This window comes from Atractosteus spatula, chromosome 23, assembly GCF_055471065.1.
Source record: "Atractosteus spatula isolate fAtrSpa1 chromosome 23, fAtrSpa1.hap1, whole genome shotgun sequence".
In the NCBI taxonomy this organism is placed as follows: domain Eukaryota; kingdom Metazoa; phylum Chordata; class Actinopteri; order Semionotiformes; family Lepisosteidae; genus Atractosteus; species Atractosteus spatula.
Genome location: NC_142728.1, coordinates 12281840 through 12302097, shown reverse-complemented (window position 1 = coordinate 12302097; position 20258 = coordinate 12281840). Strand labels below are relative to the sequence as shown.

The 20258-nt window shown below is 37.3% G+C and overlaps 2 protein-coding genes across 2 annotated transcripts; one reads left to right on the top strand and one right to left on the bottom strand.

The window, feature by feature from the left end:
• The first annotated feature begins 4138 nt into the window (after window positions 1-4138).
• On the top strand, window positions 4139-14205 carry LOC148816165 (serine/threonine kinase-like domain-containing protein STKLD1). Its single transcript, XM_088940389.1, has 19 exons — window positions 4139-4262; window positions 4738-4824; window positions 5190-5234; window positions 5953-6027; window positions 6522-6626; window positions 6913-6983; window positions 7665-7780; window positions 7897-8012; window positions 8526-8659; window positions 9246-9376; window positions 9702-9776; window positions 10539-10655; window positions 11016-11156; window positions 11678-11806; window positions 12219-12347; window positions 12449-12577; window positions 13019-13159; window positions 13388-13467; window positions 13921-14205. The coding sequence occupies exons 1-19, from the start codon at window positions 4248-4250 to the stop codon at window positions 13966-13968; spliced, it is 1884 nt and encodes a 627-aa protein (XP_088796515.1). The 5' UTR covers window positions 4139-4247; the 3' UTR covers window positions 13969-14205.
• rexo4 (RNA exonuclease 4) lies at window positions 13269-19055 on the bottom strand. The gene is made up of 9 exons (XM_088940388.1): window positions 18939-19055; window positions 18254-18605; window positions 17499-17830; window positions 17024-17176; window positions 16512-16705; window positions 16233-16321; window positions 15957-16031; window positions 15574-15648; window positions 13269-15141 (listed from the first exon to the last, which is right to left on the bottom strand). The coding sequence occupies exons 2-9, from the start codon at window positions 18479-18481 to the stop codon at window positions 14977-14979; spliced, it is 1311 nt and encodes a 436-aa protein (XP_088796514.1). The 5' UTR covers window positions 18482-18605; window positions 18939-19055; the 3' UTR covers window positions 13269-14976.
• Between the last annotated feature and the right edge of the window lie 1203 nt (window positions 19056-20258).

The window sequence follows — 20258 nt, the reverse complement described above, 5'->3', positions numbered from 1 at the left end:
CTAGTCTTCAATCTCTCGACATCCCGGAGTTTTACACTACGTACACATTGTGAACTAGACCACGGGTCACAAAGGGAACAGGAATTAACTCCAACTGCTTATTTATTAACTGTTTTTTATTAACTAAAATAGCAAAGCAGCGCATTTAGACCTAGTATAGAGAATTGGCAGAATACAATGGACACCTGTTTTGTTCATGTAACACGGACCTATTTGTGCTGCGATACGACTGGCAGACTGACAGAGGAAGCGCTGGTGTTTCAGATGTGCCTACAGATTGAGTGATCAAGTTCTACAATACACGTTGGCGTGCCTTTACTCTCCAATTCATCCTTCTGTTCAATGCATATCTGGGCATTTTCTTTTATCTTTTCATATAGAGTTTATATGACACAGGTACCTCATTTTATTCTGCCCAGAGACTCTTCAACAGTTTTTGTTTCAAGTGAGTGAGAAGAACGTATTCTTCTGTTCTAATAAGACCTGCTTTCTAGGGACTCTACAGTGCCAGATGTGAGTATGGAATGGAATGCAATTTAATTTAGCAGCATCTGTCTCCCTTTCTTTATCTCATGTGTTTCAAGATCCAAGTCAAAGCCATTCCAAGGTCCTAAGTAAACATGGCACACACTCATACAATTTATTCACAAATGGAGCTTGAGGTGGCATGTCTCCAGGACATGTGGTATGCGATTGATGAAAGCTGTTAAGCAACACACTGTTTTATCAAAATGATCCTGGTATTATGCCACACTGCTTACAGAGCATTACAAAGCTAGAGCTGAGTAAGGAACCTGTTTGAAGGAGCATGAGAAAATTGAATTAATGGGATGCTCCTACGTGGATCAGAAAGGTGTTTGTGTATGGTGCTTGGTTAGCCCTGACTTTCAATACATATGTATCATGAGCTGAGACTGACTCCTGTGTAACAATAACACCCTCTTTGGACAAATGGTTTACCATGACAGACAGAACATCCTCTCAAAAACCCTAACAGATCTGGCTAACACCTTGGCCATCCTGGCGTCCCAAAGGAACCCGTACCAAAACTTTATCATGACTCGGTTAAAAGTTGAAAACAAATCCCGTTGAGCATGTGCAGCTATCCCCGATCATTAGAACTCACTGGTCTCGTACACAGCTTTTCACAAACACAAAGAAGCTTTTGCTACCAGGCTGGGAGGAAAAGTAAATTGGGAAACTCCCAGGCATGCAGTCACATCACTCAGCATCTAGATATCTGAGGCATAATTCTGAAACAAAAAGTAAAGTTGAATTTGACTAAGTGCCAAACCTCAGAAATGCACATTGGCACAAAAATGACAGGTGAAACTAGGTATGAAGTCGTTGACATTTGTACCGCATAAGTAGAAGAGGAACAAGTGCTCACATCTGGTTTAGGTCATAAAGCTTTTCCTTGTGCTTTATCTTCCCATATTCAAGAATGCAGATTGCACCTCAGATAAAGCTAAGAAAGTACTGTTGAGGATTCTGAAGTTTATTGAATGAGAAAAAAACCCCATAAAAAAGCAACAAGCTGAACTAGTCGCTTTACTCACCTTGCAAAACAGGTTAATTAAAAAAATTACAATATTTAGAATTTTGGAAAAGACACACATCTGAAAAACAAACACAACTGATACCATGTCTGTGCCAAGGTGCTAATTTCTTGCTACTACATCATTTCTCAAATGACATTTGAGAGAGAAACAGAAATTGTTCACTGTGTCTTGGTTTGACTTCGTTAAGATTAAAATGGCATTTTCCTTTGCTTGTGTAAAGACATATAAAGTTATTTTAATGAATATTTATTATTATTCTGTATCTAAGGGATACATCAAGTGGAAAGATGCCATCACAAAACATAACGATTTTGAAAAGAGGCAAAAGTAAGAACTAGGAAGACTTTCTTTTGTAGGCAACTACACCACCTAGTAATTATAAGGGTGTTAGGACCATTTTGAATCGGAACTGGTTATTTTCATTAACCCAGAACCACATGTGTACCCACTGACCAGGCTAAGCAGTTATTCTACATAATATCCCATTTTATTACAGTTTATCAATCTACCCATCACAAAAAAAGTATCCCCATAACACAACAATCTCTGTAACTGCCCACCCAACACACAGACCACATAACACAATTTATCTACTAGAAACTTAGTAGATACTATTCTAGAAGAGTATAAGAACCCCATGGATCCCAGTTACCACAAAACAATGTCCCAAAGGAAAAGTCCAGAAGCAATATTCTCTGACAAGTTCTGGTCAGTGACCTGGTGTGCCCCCTTCTGTCACACCAAATGAAGGGATGAAACCATGTGTAGTCTTAGGCATCATCTCCATCTGGCTGTCCTTTACAATGTGGTCCCTCATGCCCCCCCCCCCCCCCCCACCTCCACACCCTGTTTGTCTCCAAGTCCAGTTTTTAGATGGGGGTTGGGTGGGAGACGAACTGGGGCTTTCCTTCTGTTGTCTCCCTGGTGTCTGGGTCCTCTCCTAGGTGCTGTGGTGCAAACAGCGTTTCCTCCAGGTTATTCTGACTCTGGGCGCTCTGTTCTTCGTCTTCAGTGCTTCAGCTCAACAGGGGAACTGATTAAGATCTGTCCTACATCTAAAGGACTGCTGGTTTGAAACTTCAGCTGAATGCAGCTCGTGAGTGTGGGTGAGGTTGAGCAAGCAGTGCAGTATCAGCCAGCTTCAGGCTGGGTGTACTGGCTGCCCCAGGCCATGACTGGGGTTTTTGAAGTCCCCTTAACCAGGGTCTCATGCTCAGAGGGGTGGCAGTTTCCCTGGATGTCTTCGGTGTGGGCAGAGCTACAGTAACAGCTTGGGACTCATTGATCAACTGGCTGTATGCAGATGGACAAGTATAACAATGTATTATGTGCTCATACCCTGTGCTAGAGCTCCTCTCTCAATCTGACATACTGTCTCTCACAAGCCCACATCACCTCTGAACTGTGTGGTTATTAATGACTGTCTAAGCTAGGAGAACCTTTGATCACTGTTAGGCAGCTCAAAAAACAAGGTGAGAAACACATCAACCCTTAGGGAGATACTGGGCATTCAGTGCAAACTTAAAGACAACATAGTCACTGACACCTGTTGTCCCATACCCATCTTTTTCTCTCTTTGACATATACAAGGTTTAGACAATTAAAATATAGTTTACCTAGCAAAGGAGGTTACTGGACTGTGGTTACATTTCTTTCTACATTGCTTAAAAGGGACTTTTATCCAAAATGTCCTGAGATGATTAGTCATCATCATAAAAACTCACTTTTCTATTTCAGTACGTGTTGAGTAATAGTTATATCGGTTTTCAGGATTCACAGCTTCGGTTTTTCCATCTGTCTTAAATGTTTGATAGGGCTTGAACTTCAGGTTTTTTGTTTTTAAATACTTAAGTTTATTTGACAGGAGGGAAATAATTACGACTAAAATGCGCGCATTGCGTGTGAAGGTATGTTACTCACCGAAACAAGCTCATGCAACATTCCATTTATACAGTATGTTCATAGGTGGGTGGATGATTGAGCGCTTGTGTTAAAGAAAAGTGAGCCTTTTAAGCACACAGTTTAACACTGATGTAGAGCATGAAAAACGTTTTTCCTTCATATTCATATTTAGGACCAGAGTACGACTTCACTAGCCGCTCCATATGTTGTCAACCTCTGAAAACTGCTATTAACTCTCATCTCACTGGTAATTTCTCCTTAAAAAGCCGTAAACTGACATGCAGCAAGTGATTAGGTTAATTGTAATGAAAAGACTGATTTACATTTGCATTTGTGTTACTAAGTCCCTACCATCACAAAAAAAATGTTTTTCCTCCAAAATCTCAATGGTAGGTAAATGCATGGAAAATTTAAGGTTGCTTAAAAAGCAATTACACAATACAAATTTCTACAATACAATTGCAATACAATTATTTAATTTTATCCGCATTTTCCAAGATAATGAACAGTTGTAAAATGTATTAATAAATTATATAAATTACATTAATACATTATTTCAACAATTATTTAACTTATTTAGTCTTGGACAACATTTGTATTGTAATATAAATTTAAGTGCAGCGGGAGAGAAACAATGCCTGTTGTAGTTATTTGTACGGATGCACGGAGCATGCGCAAAAGGTAATCTTTGAGACCTGCAGCTTTCCTTTGGTTTCCAGGCAATGATAGAAACACAACAGTGCCAGATTTCTGTGCACTTAACAAGTACTGTAATACTGCAACATGGAGAAATACGTGGTAAAATTCTCATTTTCAGCTTTATGAAGAACTACGTAACGTAACCGCAGTTCGCGTCGACCTATGGATTAATACAGGCGAAGGCTTCCTACTCATTGTAACCGCCGACATTTCTGAAAATACAGAAAAGTAATATTACGAAGCTACAGACAGCCTCTGAAAAGATCAACAAAGCACTGAAGCACTGTTATAATTTGTATCTGATAACGTATGATGATTTTTTTTTATCGTTGGACATCACAAGTCTAATTAGATAGATAGATACTTTATTGATCCCGTGAGGGAAATTGCAGTTAATTGAGCAATTAGAAAAGTACTTACCAAATCTTGATTAGATGCTTTTTATTCTTCTTAGTAATTTTTGACTTACTGAGACTGTTACTTAAAAGATGTGGAACTCGCTTTCCGTAACCTAATTCACTAATCTTGAATTTAATAGTGCCTTTGTCTTTTTTCACCCACGAAAACTGAATAGATTTTAAATGTAATGGAGCCGGGGTCTTACGGAGCTGTGCAGTTTGTGCGCGACAGAAGGAGCGAGCAAGATTTCACCTTGAAGAGGGTATGCGCTTCCCAACAACACTGCACATCAGCTAAGGCTCTGTATTAGCCAAGGGCATAACACCAACCAAGCCAACTAAATTAAAAAATCACATTAGTGACACCCGAATATTTTTTTCCAGTTTCTAAAGAGATGCTTGTATGTATCTTTATTACATTCATCTTCATTGCTTACACACAGAACTGGAAAGATGTATGATGACATTAACAGTACTGTATTTCATTTAGAACCAGTTGTAGTTGACATGCCTAATTATCTAATTATTAATAATTAATACCTAATTGCCTAATTTAGAGAGAAGAAGGGGGGGTGCATAGGGAATCTAATTTCTAAATTAATAATTCTGTTGTGACCTGTCTTTCCAGGTTGAGTGTCTTGATGAGGAGCGAGCAAACCGAGCACTAAAGGAGGTCAGTGAGTAAAATCAGAACTTCGGTAACATTTCTTTGTTTTGAGGCGCCACTGAAACAAACCCATGGCCTGACTTAAGCCACTGATGTGCAATAATGAAGTGATGCAAAACTCTGAGTTTCACTGTTACTAACAGTGGTGATGTAACATGTGGATGTCTGTGGTTTTTTACTGCTTTTATTGTATTTTGCATGAAGTACACCCAGCCTGAAGCTAGCTGATGCTGCACTACTAGCGCAACCTCAACCACACTCACGAGCTGAGATTTCAAACCAGCAATCCTTTAGTTGTAGGACAGATGTTTCCCAATTCCCATGTTGAGCTGAACCACTGAAGATGAAGGCCAAACACATTTATTTAACTGCAATCAATCTTCAGTCCCCAGGATTGTTGGGGGTCACCCTGTGATGAACTAGATACCATTCAGGGGGAGTCATGTCCTCTCAGTCAATTTAACTGTATGTAAACTGAGATAATCTGAGATAATGCATTGATAAACCTCTAAGTTTAAATAAATTTGGTTTGATAAGTGTCCTAAGTTTAAGTAAGTTTGTTTATAATACTATTAATAAATATTCAAAACATTTTGGATTGAAATCACTGAAAGACAAAGCAGTAGACCTCTTTTCTAAGCATAATTTGAACAGGTCAGATTACTTCATTAATGTTGTTTTGGATATGAACACTTCTCCCTTATTTTGGTTTGTGATTTTTCAGGCTCTGTGGCTTCTGGAGCTGCAGCATTCCAATGTCATCAGATACAAAGAACTTTTCATAACCTGGGACAGAAAGGTAAGAACCGCTTTAGTTGCTTTATTTAACTCTGTACAGCCTGAATGTTTGTTTTGGTGTATGAAAAGTAAGAAGTGCTTGTATATTGTAAGCTATTATTCACATCTGACTTTTTGGGAGACAATTTCTGGTCAGTGATGGCATCTGTTCTGCAGTTTATTCATATTTCACTAAAAACCATCCCATCCTCCTCATTTAAGACCAAATTCAGAGTATGTGGACTTCATTTACTGCCAGGACTTTTAAGTCCCAACACGTCCCAAAGAGAATTAAATAAAGAGACTCAGGTTTCCGGATTTGGAAATGATCATTAATATATTAGGTAAAATGTGAGGAGTGCTTCCCACATTCAGCCTGGGTCCGTGACGTAGCTACCACCACTCTCTTAATTGGGCACAAGCAGGATTTTCCTTCACAGAGAAACAGAATGAAGAAAATACTTCAGATGTTGGTGCACACGTGGTGCTACTGAATGCTTTTCCAATTGTTTTCAGATTTCCTCCGTGATGCTGTGTCTGGTCATGGAATGCTCGTACTTGAGGAGTTTGTCTTCAGCTATCAGAATCCAAAGGGATAAAGGAGAGATGTTCAAGGAAAAGGTCATTCTAAGAACACCAGCATAAAATCTGTACAGAAGTAGTTGGTAACACCTGTTTTGGCTTCCCTGACTTTTTATACATAGCTATGAAATCAAACATTGTTGAAAAATAATTATGTACTGTAAGTGCTTACTAATGTCAAAGGACCTCACAACGTAGCAAAGTTTTGTGCCTTGTAAATCCTAAAGGCTGCCTGCATCCCTAGCATCTTGGAGATTGTCTTCATACCTTTGCAGTCTCTTTGTGTGTGTTTCACTGTCAGTGAAATTCATTTTATTTTCTGCAGGTGATCAGGAGGATGTTGGGGCACACGGTAGATGCTTTAGCCTATCTGCACAAACAGAACATCATTCACAGGTTGGTAGTGGCATAGTTGGGTGTGTTTAAGCTGGACACATATTTGGAGTTTCATCACTAGGCAGCCTTTTCACTTGTGGCCTGAATAAATTCAAAATTACCACAACACTGCCTTCAGTGATGAGTATATACAGTATATAGTAAATGTTGTTCTAAAGATATTTTTGCCAGCTGTTGGTTCCCATAGTGTGTTCATCCATTTCTGTAAACTAAAATATGGCCTGTGTTTACTGGACTCTTAAATGACCTTTAGTAGTATTCAGCTTCATAGGCTGTATAGTATTAGTTTTTTTTTTGTTTTCTTAAGACATTGGACAGCACTGAATTATCTACAGCAAAAATTCTTCACTCTCCATTTTTTTATTTTTAAATGAGAAAGTTGAGTTTGTCATTTGATAGTCATGGACACCTTAATATTTCAATTTAGTAAACGTACAAGTGGAGCTGTGAAGACTGTGGTCATAGAAAGTTTTTATAAAAACATTATGTGTTTTTTACAAACAAATACAATTTAAAAAATCTCTTCACTACAGATGTGGTTTGGAAAATGTAAACCAAGTCTCAGTTATGGAAACATTTCCTTTTAAGATCACAGCTGTATTTAGTAAATGATTTGAAAGAAATCAGAACACACACTAAAAGAGTATATACAAACTTAAATCCATGATCCTCCATTTGAAGAAACCTCAAGCCTTCTAACATCCTGATGACAAAGGACTTGACCTTCATGCTCTTTGATTTTGGTATTCCAACTGTGACTGGAGATGAACTGAAGCTGGAGAAAAGAATCAAGGAAAGTATGTGATATTCCATATATCTGACAGATAAATTACTTGGGCATTTTCAAAATGAAGTTGTGTAATAATAAAACAGCCATCAAAAGACTTCACATTTGGATTCCTTCTGCTAATAGATGGAAAGTCTTGGATGGCACCAGAAACATTAGCACAGCGATTGTGGAGTGAGAAGTCTGATGTCTGGTCCCTGGGATGCATCGTGCTGGAAATGCTGTCTTGTCACTTGCTGGATGTATGTGTTCAGTGCCCTCCCCACCTTTAACGTAGATCAAGATTATTCCCTTCAATTTAATGTTATAACTGTTTGTATACACACAATACCAGTGCAATTTTAATGAAAGGAGATTGATGGATGAAAAAAGTGCTTGAATTTAATCTAGTTTTAACTGTTGAAACTTACCTCTGCAGAGAACAGGGAGCCTAGAGCCCAGAAGAACTGGACTCAGCATGATTCATTTCTATCAGAAATACTGTCACATCTGTTGAGAATCCACCCCAATAAGCTTGCACCACAATACATTAATTTAATAAAAGTTTGCATTTCCTTCTAAGTATCCAACACAAATGTAATTGTGAAAAACTGTTGTTTCCTGTCATGTTATACTTCCCTAGTTAAAAACTGCAGTTCTTTTAGCTTGATTTCCATTTGCTTTTCTGTTTCTTAGTCAGCAGCACCACAGAGAGGAAGCTGCCCTTTCATTTTTGTTTGCTTTGTGATCTACTGTTGACTCCTTCCTGTCTTCAGGCAGAGGAATCTCTGTCCCTGCTCCGGCAGACCAGGCAGGATTCGAGTCCACTAGACATCATCACCTTTCCGGACCTGTCCTATTCTCTCAGGAGGATGTTAGAAAGGAACCCAGAGACTAGGGCCACTGTGTGGTGAGCAGACATATTTAGGAAAGAGCAACAATTTTGTTTCTGAAACAACATTTCAATGACACTTCCTGAGTGTGATTCTGAAATGTCAAGTGTTTAGTTAATGAGATGCACAAGTAGGGTTATGATGACTAGCTGTTTCTCTAATATAACCTTTTCCAATGCATGTTGTATTGTATTATTTCTTTCTTACAGCCTGCAGGCATCATAAGGCACAAAAAGACTGTAAGGTCTTACACATAAAACATTACATGTACATAATTTCAATTTTATTGTGGCTTGGCCCAAATGTCTTTAAACCACATTTAATCAAAGATGAAACACATGAGTTAAATTGAGTTACATCACCTAGTTTTGATGCAATATATAAAAATAGCAATGGTCATCTAAATGTTTACTTCTTGAAAATATTATGTACATTTTGAAACCTTTTCATTTTTGTGTCTAAACATTCTCCTAATAGGGCGTTTACTTCATTCTCAGAGGCAGTACCTATGGAAGCTGAGAGAAAGCGCTCCAGGTCAGGTGCTGAACACTCAGCGCCGCAAAAAGAAACTGAAAATGATTTTGTTGTGTTGCTCTTGTACAGGGAGCTCACGAGAACTCCTTTTGTAAAGGAGTGTCTGGTGCAGTGTGGTTCCCCTCTGTCCGGGCTAAAAAAGAGATTACCCCCAGGCCTGACAGGAGCACCCAGTGAAGAGGGAATTGAGAGAGTTCTAGGTATAAACATCCTCATTCCACAAAATGTGTGTAAATGAAGCAAAAGGGTGTAAGTTCTCTATGCATAAAGGTTCACAAAGACCAAATGCTATATCTTAAATATCCTGTAATGAGAATTTTTTAAAACACACTTCCATCTTTCTTTTGGGTTTTTTAAATATCAGAATTAACGGAATTACTGATTAGAGTTGCAAAGTACTGCTTTCACAATAAATGTGCCAGTTTTGTCCTTTTGATTGCCTTCTCAAAACATTGCAACATATCCTGCTAAACACCTTTTATAGACTATATTTACAATAACAGTTTCTTTGTATTTTCTATCCAGAATTTATGCAGAATTTCAGGGATGTGGAAGAGGGACAGCTTTCAGGATTGGAATACCTGTCAGTGCAGAGAGACCGTGCGTACCTGTCAATTGTCAGACAAAAACTCTAAATCTGAAAATGTCTAAAAATCTTTCCTGTTTCTGGTAAAGCTTCAAAATGAATCTGAAAGAGGGTTACACAAAGCATACAGTGTCTTCCACTTTTAATCCTTGTGTTCTTACTTGAAGGTTTCTGTCATCATTTGATCCATCTTTGTTATTCTCACTCTTTATCTTAGAACAGGATCTCTCTTTTCAGCAGACTTCCTCATTCTGTATACAATAAAGACAGACATCTTTGGCTCATTCTGAAACGATCGCCCAACAGTTGTCAATAATTTAATATAGAAAAAAGCTGAAAAGCCAACATACTGAAAGCTTTCACATTTTAAATGGATAAGCTTGTTACCCCCCCCTAGCAAGACCAGAAACAACAAGTGACAGTGCCAGAGATGGTTTAACCAAAGGAAACTTTTAAATGTCTTGTTCCATGCTTTCAAAAGCAATTAAGGTCTATACTTTATACTTCATTTTGCAAAGCCATGCTATTTAAAATATTAACTTCGACTTTATTATATTCTGTTCTAGTATCTAGCTATATACATAATTAATGCATATTGTAACGATATTAATAGAGCATAATTGTATTGATAGATCCTTATTACTCGAGCTAATAACAAAATTAAGGTAGTTTCTTCATATAGTAGTGTTAAATTAGTTGATTTTTAATTTAAATGTCAGTGTTTAGAATGCCTCTGCTAACTGTCCACATTGCAGACTGATGTGTGTGTGTGTCAGTGTTTTCCAGAATCCCACAGGCCCTGCAGGGTGTTGTATCGGCCATGGGGAGCTACCTGGACAGTGTGGAGGTGCAGAACAGGGGCTGCCGGGTTTTGTTCCAGCTGTTAATCACAGGTAGAAAAGAAACCTTTGAAACTCAATGCAAAGTGAAGAAAGTTTCACTCCACTTTTTGTTTAACCATATTCTATGAGCAGATTTTACATCAGTCTCCAATTTGTAATTTTCAAAAGAATAAAAAATGCAAAATCACATATGTGTTTTCTTTAATTGATGGTGTTAGGATACATTTTTCTCTGCCTGCAGAAGTGCCGATGTTAGTTGCGGTTTTTAAAAATTCTGTCACCCTCTCTGTGTATCTTCACTAATTTGTTCATGAAAGGACACTTCTAGGTTTTTTGTGGACACCAGACACTTAAGTTGGGTCCTGTGGCTCTCAACAGTTGCACTGTAATTGCCATGTTCTCTGCCTGAAGGTCTGGAGCACAGTCTGGAGGAGCCATGCCTGTACACTGAAGAGGTGACCAGTTCTGTGATTCAGGCCATCCGTGCCCATTCCACCAATGAGGAGCTGATCTCTACAGCCTTTCAGATTGTCCTTATTCTCTCAAGGAATGGTGAGCATCCATATGCGTGCTGAGAAAAACATATTTCAGAATAAAAATGTCTTAGGATAAAATTGGGTATGGGTATTTTTTATTTTTTTAAATTGTTAAAAATGAACATATTAAAACAAGAAAGATCAAATCACTTCTTATACAACCAAAAGAAGTTCTTCAAAATAGGCTATAATGACTTTTAATTTTAAAATTCACTGGGTGTAAACCTAATTTGGAGGTAAAAGGTGATACAAACATCACCCAAGGTGTGTACAACATGTAGAATGTGCATATTAGTGTGAAAAAGCTCCTTAGTCTGTCCAATATGTGAGCCTATAATTACCTGGAGTCTTAAATCCAAATGCTGAGTTTAAACCTGTACGATCTGCAAACTTTTATATTCCTGTTCACAAAAAATCAAATTAGAAAAATTCTTGTATCCTTACAAACATCTTGTTTAAAAAAACAACATGAGCCACACTGCATTATGTGGTCAATATTGTCGAATCCTTTGTAAAAGGGGTTTTATTTCTCCGCAGAGACATCAGCAGAAAAGATTGGAGGAACTGGGGGTATTCAGGACATTGTGAGGGCATTAAAGATGTTCCCTGAAAACAGAGATGTGTGCTTGTCCTGTTGTAGTGCCCTCTGGGGTTTACTGGTGAACAGTAAGAGAAATGTCATTATCTTCATTAAAAGGTGGTTAAATTGTCAGCATTCTAAATCTTAAACCTTATCGCTTAATTCTTTGGAAAAGTTGGGAATTTAAAAGTGTTTACAGTGCAATATAGTTACTATAAAGAAGGCTGCACTAAAAATCTTTTCATTTTAAAAAAAGGATATCTGTTAAACAGAAATTATATTCTTAAATATACTGTAGCTTTTATCAGTTGTCCAGATATTCGTGGGCAAGAAATGTGTAAGAAAATCACAGATTGTGATTTCATCAGTCACTTCAAGTTTTTCATTTCTTTTGGGTGCAAATGTATCATTTAGATTTGATTGCACGTTCCAAAGCGAATTAGAAAATGAATGGATAAATGCATGTTTTGTTTACCTGCTGTCCCTGACCCTTTCCAGAGCATACTTCAGGAAAAGTGTCAACAGCAGGAGCCCTTGAAGCCGTTATCACTGTGGGAGAAACTCACCTGGATGACTGGGAGCTGATGGAATCTGTGTGCGCGGCTCTTTGGTCCCTAACACTCAGAGGTGTGGCAGACTAACCAGCATGAGATTGTACTGTATAATGCGGTACACATTGGCTTTACAGCTCATCCCTACCTATTAGTATGCACTCTTTCTTTTGAAAGGTAGTTTAAGAGAAAAGGAATGTGAGGACACTGCTCTTACCCTGATGCATGCCCTCAGGACCCACACCAAAAGACAGGGGGTAATAAAGTATGCCAGCTTAGCTCTGGCCAGCCTGGTGAGCAGTTCAGGTATGTTGCATGAAGCAAAAACTTTTTCTTCACTTTTGTACTAGTATCATTGACCTAACATCTTAGAAAGCAGTTCAGTTCTTTGGTGTGAACATTACTGTAACCTATTTGTTGTTCAACATAGTGCAATGATCCTGCATAACAGTTTGTTATGGTGATCCAATGATCTTGTGGTAGGCTCATATAAACTCAAAATAGTAATATACAGTCCCATGACAATATGAATGTTTAAGACACTGTCTCCAACTTTTTCTCATTTTGATAACTGAATGTTTTTTAGATAATGGATCACTTGCTAAAACAGTATTTCAGTGACTCAATATCATCTGCTGTTAGGACAAACTCCCTTATTTTCCAGGGATATGGAGGGACAAAAACAAGCAACATCTCATTTTCTGAAATGTAGATTTCTTCACAGTGCACTTTGCATGTTCTCTTAAGAGTTGGCAGCCTTCAGAGTGCTACTGGCCCCTAGTGGAGGAAGTGGAGTACAGCTGCTAAAAGAGATCTGCCTTTATCACCATGACGATCCAGAGGTGATGGAAAACATATGCAGTCTACTCAATGAGATGGTTCAGTATGGTGAGCTCTGACTTATTTTAAAAACACAGTGTTGCCAACAAAAGTGTTGCCTTTTTGATGCTGATGTGACTATTATTGATCCAAGAGTGTAAAAAAAGAATGTGTGAGTGTGAACAAAGAATAATTGATACCTTTATTTTCACTTATGGAACTGTCTCAAAATATTCAAAACATTGTGGAAAATGTTACCTTTTAATAACAATACCATTATTTAAAAATATTTTTTAGATGATGTGATACCAGAGTTTGTTTCTGAGAATGTGAAAGAGGAGCTTCAGAAGATTCAAATTAAGTTTGCATCAAATAAGGTGAGTTTGCAGTTTTTGCTTTAAAGATAAACCTAGGTATAAAACAATTTCCCATTACATAAACTGTAATGAACACAACTGTTTGAATGGCAATATTGCTGAAGTCAACCAACACAAATTAACCGTCTCCACATACAGAAAACACAGATGACAAGTCAGAAATGTATCAGTTATCAAATAAACTCACTAAACATCACTCAATAAGCATTACATTTTTACTGCATGTAGAAAGCCTCTTTGATAAGTAATTTTAATACCCGACTTTGATAAAGATAATTTAAAAACATTTTTGTCAATCACAAATCATTGAGCTTTAGGCATTTTGGCAGTTTCATTTTTTAAAATGAAAACATTCAATGAGGATCTAAATAAAACTTAAAAATGGTTTGTAGAAAAGAGCACTAGTCCTGTGTTAAACTTCATGATTTAAACTGAATTCAATTTTCCTTACAGGAGATACTGTTACTTGCACAATCTGCTCTTTCAAAAATGCACAACTGAGGTGGATCTGCATCTGGCAGAAATAAAATCTAAATATATTTCCACAGTCATCTCTGCAAGAGTTTTCTTCTGGTTGTCATTAAGGCAGAGATGGGAAACTACAAAAGCTTTTGACATCTCAGCCAATAAATCAGATCACTTAAGTAATTAAGGTAGAAAAAGCTGAAGTCATTGAGTATATAGCCTACAATGTGAAATGTCTTATTAAACTCATTCTAATGAATTGCTTGAAAACTATCAAAACTTTCTTCATTTTCAGAAAAATGTTTAGCATAATCAGAAAATTTTAAATTCTACTGAACCACAAACAGGACCAATTAGCTGTATATCTTTTAAATAACTGTGAAAAACTGTACCCATTTTACATGTAAATAAAAAATAGTCACCCCTTTAGCTCTAACAGAACAGGAATACAGGAAATGAACAATCATGTTAATAACTCAATATACACAAATGCCAATTAAAGACTATGAAGTGGTGTGAACTGCACATTAAATGTGTACAATACATGGCTACAATTTAATTAAATGCATGTTAGAGCAAAACTGCGATTGCAAAAACATACGTAGAAAGCAATGTAACATTTTGTCTGAAAGACATTTTCACATACATGTGCTGCACAAATGAAAGTGCACATTGGATAACCTTTTGTAGATACAAGTCTATCTATCTCATAAATGTTTCTGGTGTTGAAAAAGCTTCTGGAGGAAATACACAATGCTTCTCCCAAAACACAGAAAATCACGTAAAATGGATGAGCAGTTCAGCGGTCATGGTCTCAAGATTTACAAAGACAAATCCCACTTTCAGTTACTTTTGTCTCATATGTAGTTTAGGAGCTTGCCTGAAGACAAATGTTCTTAAAAAGATGTACACTCTCTTCTTTATGTGGTTTCTGACAAGCTCTTGCAAAAGACTCCCTTTCTCCTTAATGAAAAACTAGACACAGGTCTTCTTTATTGTACACAGAACTTTGGACCAGCAATAGTGCACAATTTTGAGGTTGGCTCAAAGGCCATCAGGGTGAAATTTATTCTGATTTGTTCCAGCCTTTGGTTTGCCTTTGTCCTCATTCTGGACTGCGTCTTTGGTTTTGTACTTGGATTTGATCTCTGCTTCCCATTGCTTTTTTACTAAAGTGTAAAGCCTCATTGCAGCTTGAGCATCTTGAACCTGCAGTGAGCAGAGAACACTACAGTTAACAATCAGACACCAATGAGTGAGTACAACATGCAGAGTGCTATACATTGTTTTGTATTGAATATTCCATTAGAAAAGAGAGCTGAGAAGCTGATTGGCAACAGATGCCACTGAATCTACTGTGAAAGTTACAGGCTAGAAGGGTATCACCACTGTAGCAAGCAACACTGAGATGTTACACTGTAAAAATAGTCATAGGATTACCACACTTGCAGGTATAGTGTTTCTAAATTATTTGGAAAGTAACGCAAGAACACTACTATTTGTTAGTACTGCCGCATACCAATTTATTATCATTTGAAAGGGTGGCTCAGGGTGCTCAGAAAGAAAGTTAAAATGTCCATTAATACTACCCCAATACAGAAAGATTCAATTGGGCCTGAAAGGTATACAAATGTTCCTTACCGAAGAATGTTCACCTTGTTGGACTTTTACATTAAGAATCTTCTCGCAGAGATGTCTGAGGGAGGGGCGACTGCACTGTTTAGATATTAAAGAAGAAAACATGACATTTTTATGACTCATTTGATAATTGCAGACGCATGTCTCAGCATAAATGGAATATATTTAGTTTTCATCATTTAAATTCTAGAAGCTATACACTTATTAATGGGAGCAAAATACCTATTAATACACCAACATGTATTTTTGACATTGCAGTTTTGCATGAAATTTTTTTTATTTAATAATGAAGTTGAGAATTCTTGGTAGAGTACACTGAAAAATCCTGTTCTTAAAATCTTGAGGATAAGTATCTTTTGAATATAAACGTCTCTCAAATGTCTTACCTTTAACCTTTGTTTAAAAGGTTTATATTTCTGAGTGTCCCTTATTTTCTTCCTTGGGTGATCTATAAACAAAATCTGCAAAACCAATACATAAATGTATATTCTTGCAAACCACAACATTTTTCTTTAAACTATATCCTACACAAATCAATAGAAACAATACTAATGTATGAATTATGATAATATTCTGTTTTAAAATAAGCAATTTCATACACTCATCACACCAGGGTTTTTAATGTTTTAATTGAATTTTAAAAAGATAGATTAGCACCTTACCTTGAGATCATTGTGCACAGCATGGCCTACTAAAATTCTTCCTCGTAAAATATCAGACACCTCTTTCTGTATGACCTTCACATCCTCTCCTATGGGAAGTGAAGCACAATGTTGGGAAATGTAGTCCAGGTTTAAAGTAAAAGTTAAAATATAAATGAATCCTGCAGACTTTCAATTTGCATATTAAAGTACCCTTTCTTGTCCAGATTTCAATGGCCCTTAACTCTGTGGACATGAAGAAGTTCTTTACAACTTTTATCTGAACAATTCAATACTCACCATTCTTGATATCCTGGGGTCTGATTCCACTGACAGCTGTTCTGTAGTCAGTCACCCTCTCTGTGGGCTTCACATACTTGTCATAAATGCATTTGCCATACTGGTTCACGAGGGAAACTCGAGCTACAATGCTCTCTTCGCCATCCTCTCCAACCCCAACCATCTCACAGTCCATGGCTACGGTTTTGGTTAACCTATCAAAACAAACAGTTGATCACTGACTTTCAGTAGAGACTTTCTCATTGTAACCAAAAAAAAAATATTCTGCAAAAGACTAAATCTATTTACAATACATTCTTGACTTTAGAACTACTCATGCATTACAAATATATACTGTATATATACAGTATAACTGATGATGGACCAAACTTTCAATCTCAGTCCTCAGGATTATGCATCACGGTCTTATTATATGATTTAGAATTTACATTTCATAAAAGGCAAACACCCAAAAATAGTTACAGTCAGCAAAGTAAGACTAAAAGAAAAACAAGAAAGTTTAGTCAACTTACCCTTCAAATGCACAATCTTTCACCAGTACACTGTCAACTGTCTGGGGTTCAGACTTTTTTATTCCCAGCTTCTTCCTCACTATCTCCGCCGCATCTGCTCCTATGGCAGCCTCTATGTCATCTGGGTCAACATCATCAAACCAGATATCCTCCCTGCCAATCAAATAGCAAATTTCTCAAGCCACCAAAATCAATGATGTAGAAACAACCTTGACATCAACAGAGAATCTTTGACTTCTTATCGTCAGAGCTGCTCACAGATAGTAGACAACTTTCAGCTAGCATCTCCTGCAAAGCAAAATGGAGGCACTTGCTAGTAATAATTAGCTTGCCAACCAACCAAGGCATGACATGACAAGACTGTCTGGCTGTACTTCATGTGGAAACTAAAACATATTTATGTTCCAAAACTTTAAACCAACTGAACCTGCTTGACACAAGATCAAGGCACTCTTATTTAAAGCCCCTGACTTACTCTCTCGGTTTGATCCCGGTGGACGTCTCAATTTTTCTTTTTTTACATCCCTTTTCATTTGTCTCTTTGGGTACAAGCTCCTTTTTCCTCTTTACTTTGTTCCTTTTCTCCTGGGGTGTTGGGACAGCATCCCCATTTAGCTTGGAGGTGGTAGGCAAGGGACAGTCTATAATTTGCTTCCCATGGTGATCCTGGGATTCCCCGCTACCTTGATCTTTAACTGCAAGGTCTTTAGGGTGCTTCTTAGGCTTCTTTGTCTCTTTCTTGGGAATCTGTTGTGCTCTAGTAGATTCAGCCTGTTGATTTTCTGTCTCCTTCTTCTGATTAAGCAGCTAATTCATAGGACAAAACAAATGAAAAAAGGCAGAATAACTGCAGGCTCGTATCACATGTACTATATTATTAAGTGAAAATATGAACAGGCTTGCATACAATTCCAGTTTGTACAAGTCAACATGCCGGAATTACGAAAAGAAAGTGCTAATTACCAGTATAAGGGTGTCTTAGATTCAGCTGAAAACATTTTCAAATGCCACATTTTGGAATTTGTACTAGGGTCACTTGGAAGGTAGTTACAGCAGGCAAACAACTGAAGTCCACTCACATTCATTACTGCATTTGGTGCAATTAACTTACAACACCCTGGGATATACAGGCATAAAACAAAATGTAACTAACCAAATTACTTTGCAAAAATATCAAAGTTGATTACTAAATACTTTTCTTTAACTAGTATCCTGAAATATTTCTCCTACCTCTTGCAGCGCTTTCCAGTTAGATGAAAACTGCTGAGAATTCTTGGGAGGCAGTATGAAATTCACATTAGTTCCTCCCTTCTTTTTTTTCTTTAAGTGTCCATTTTCCACCTTGCTTTTGGACTTCTTTTCCTTGAGGCGACGTTTGTTTTTCTTTTCCTCTGGGTTAGGTCCGCGGGTCTTGGTCACAGCCACCTTATCAACACCCTGTAACTTCACTCCTGACATGATTTCCGCGACTGCTGCCAGGTAGCTCCAAGTCAAAACGAAGTCTCCCACACAGGGTTATTAAGGTATTATCTATCCAGATTTGCTTGGCGCAAATATTTAATTTACCACTCGTTCTGATACACTTCAAAAATACAAGAGACAAACGTAACTAGTAATGCATGTGGTATTTTAAAAAGGCAAATTTAACTGAGAGACAATCACGTTGCCTTTGCATAGTAAACTACCTTAAACATTTATTGATGTTTGCCAAAATACAATTAGCAATATCAAATGTTCCAGTGCCTGTACACTGCAGCGTAAGCACATGTAACCGAAGCCAAATAGTTTCGAAATGAAATCAACTGTAACTTAATATGACAGTTATCGCCTTTGCTGTATGATAAAATTTGTTTAATTTTAAAGCTGTCCTGTTCAGATTACTTCAAACTACCGCATATACAGTACAAGAACTTACCAACACAACCTTCCTCCCCATATGCATTCCATGCTGCTTGTACTACTTCCGCTATGTTCGGCGGTAATTAGTGTTCCCTAGAAACAAAAACCTTGTGCACACCATGACTGGTCCGGTAAAACGAAAGTGCAAAAAATATAACTAATTCCGATTTCATAGAAACCTCATTTGAATAACGTGTTTCTTTAGCATGTATGGAGCACAGAAACTCAGTGATTTGTATTTAACACATGGATCTGGGAATAATTACGATTGATGTTAGTACTTAATATGGAAAACATCTAATTGAAAATAGTTCTAACTTTTATAACTACTTAAAATAGTTCTATTTAAATAACGTACATGTATGATATTGGAATTGTAGGATTGTAGGCTTTTTATAAATCTTTCAAATCTGCATTAATATTACATTCTAGAAGACCTGACCTTTAAATTTGACACCTAACAAGTTGCTGTACTTCGTTTTGTTCCAGAGAACACACATGACTCGAACAACTGCATCAACAAGTATTTAGAAATGGAAACAACACAGAGAACGTTAGCATGACCGTATTTGTGCATGAGCTAAATACTTTGACCAAATCTGTCAACGGATTTTCTCACAGTGTAACTTCAAGCCGATAGATGACGCTGTTCGGCCTTCCACACTCGCAAAGACTGCTTAAGACTACGGTACGCTTCAGTTTTTAATGTATACTGTATTTAGCACGCTTTTGATCAGCGAATAGCGAAAATAGTTACAACAGTCGTTGGTATATCATTGAAATTATTTTAAACGCTCACTTATTTTCAAAGCGTGATTTTAAATTTATTTTGCAAGGCCCTTTGAATCAGACAGGCTTATAAAAAACAAGATTCAATACAAGACTCGGTCACCCGAAGAAGGTTCCACAGCCGAAACGTTGTGTTTTCTTTCTTCTCTTTTCATGAGATAAATCTATTACTTTTTCCTTAATACAAGACTTGTGACTTGATACTTATTCAAAATGAAAACACAATTGCAGCTGTCATTTTTGTTTAAGGGAAATGCATTTTCTCTTCTTATGTTCCCCTGCCTCTACGTGCATAAACGTTGTAGATCCTTTAGAGAAATGAGTGCTGTATTGTATATAAATATGCATTAAGTATTTATCTTTCAAATATGACCGTTTTTTTTGTTTCAAGAAGAAAACTAAAGAACAACGGGTCTCCATGGTCGGTGTAAGTCTTAATTCTGCGGCGTGCTCTCTTCTGGTGTCTGATAAATAAGAGGTGTGAGACACAGGCAAATCGCGCGTTCTCGACTGTGGTGCAAGCATCACTCGCGTCCACATGTGTACT

Excerpts from the sequence above, each read along its gene's own strand:
- LOC148816165 (XM_088940389.1), top strand. Across the intron at positions 5,235-5,952 it reads CAAACCGAGCACTAAAGGAG|GCTCTGTGGCTTCTGGAGCT; the intron begins GTCAGTGAGTAA and ends GTGATTTTTCAG. Across the intron at positions 9,777-10,538 it reads CCTGTCAGTGCAGAGAGACC|TGTTTTCCAGAATCCCACAG; the intron begins GTGCGTACCTGT and ends TGTGTGTGTCAG.
- rexo4 (XM_088940388.1), bottom strand. The coding sequence starts at position 18,481 with ATGTCAGGAGTGAAGTTACAGGGTGTTGATAAGGTGGCTGTGACCAAG. Across the intron at positions 17,177-17,498 it reads ACCGGGATCAAACCGAGAGA|GGAGGATATCTGGTTTGATG; the intron begins GTAAGTCAGGGG and ends TTTGATTGGCAG. Across the intron at positions 16,322-16,511 it reads ACCCCAGGATATCAAGAATG|GAGAGGATGTGAAGGTCATA; the intron begins GTGAGTATTGAA and ends CACTTCCCATAG.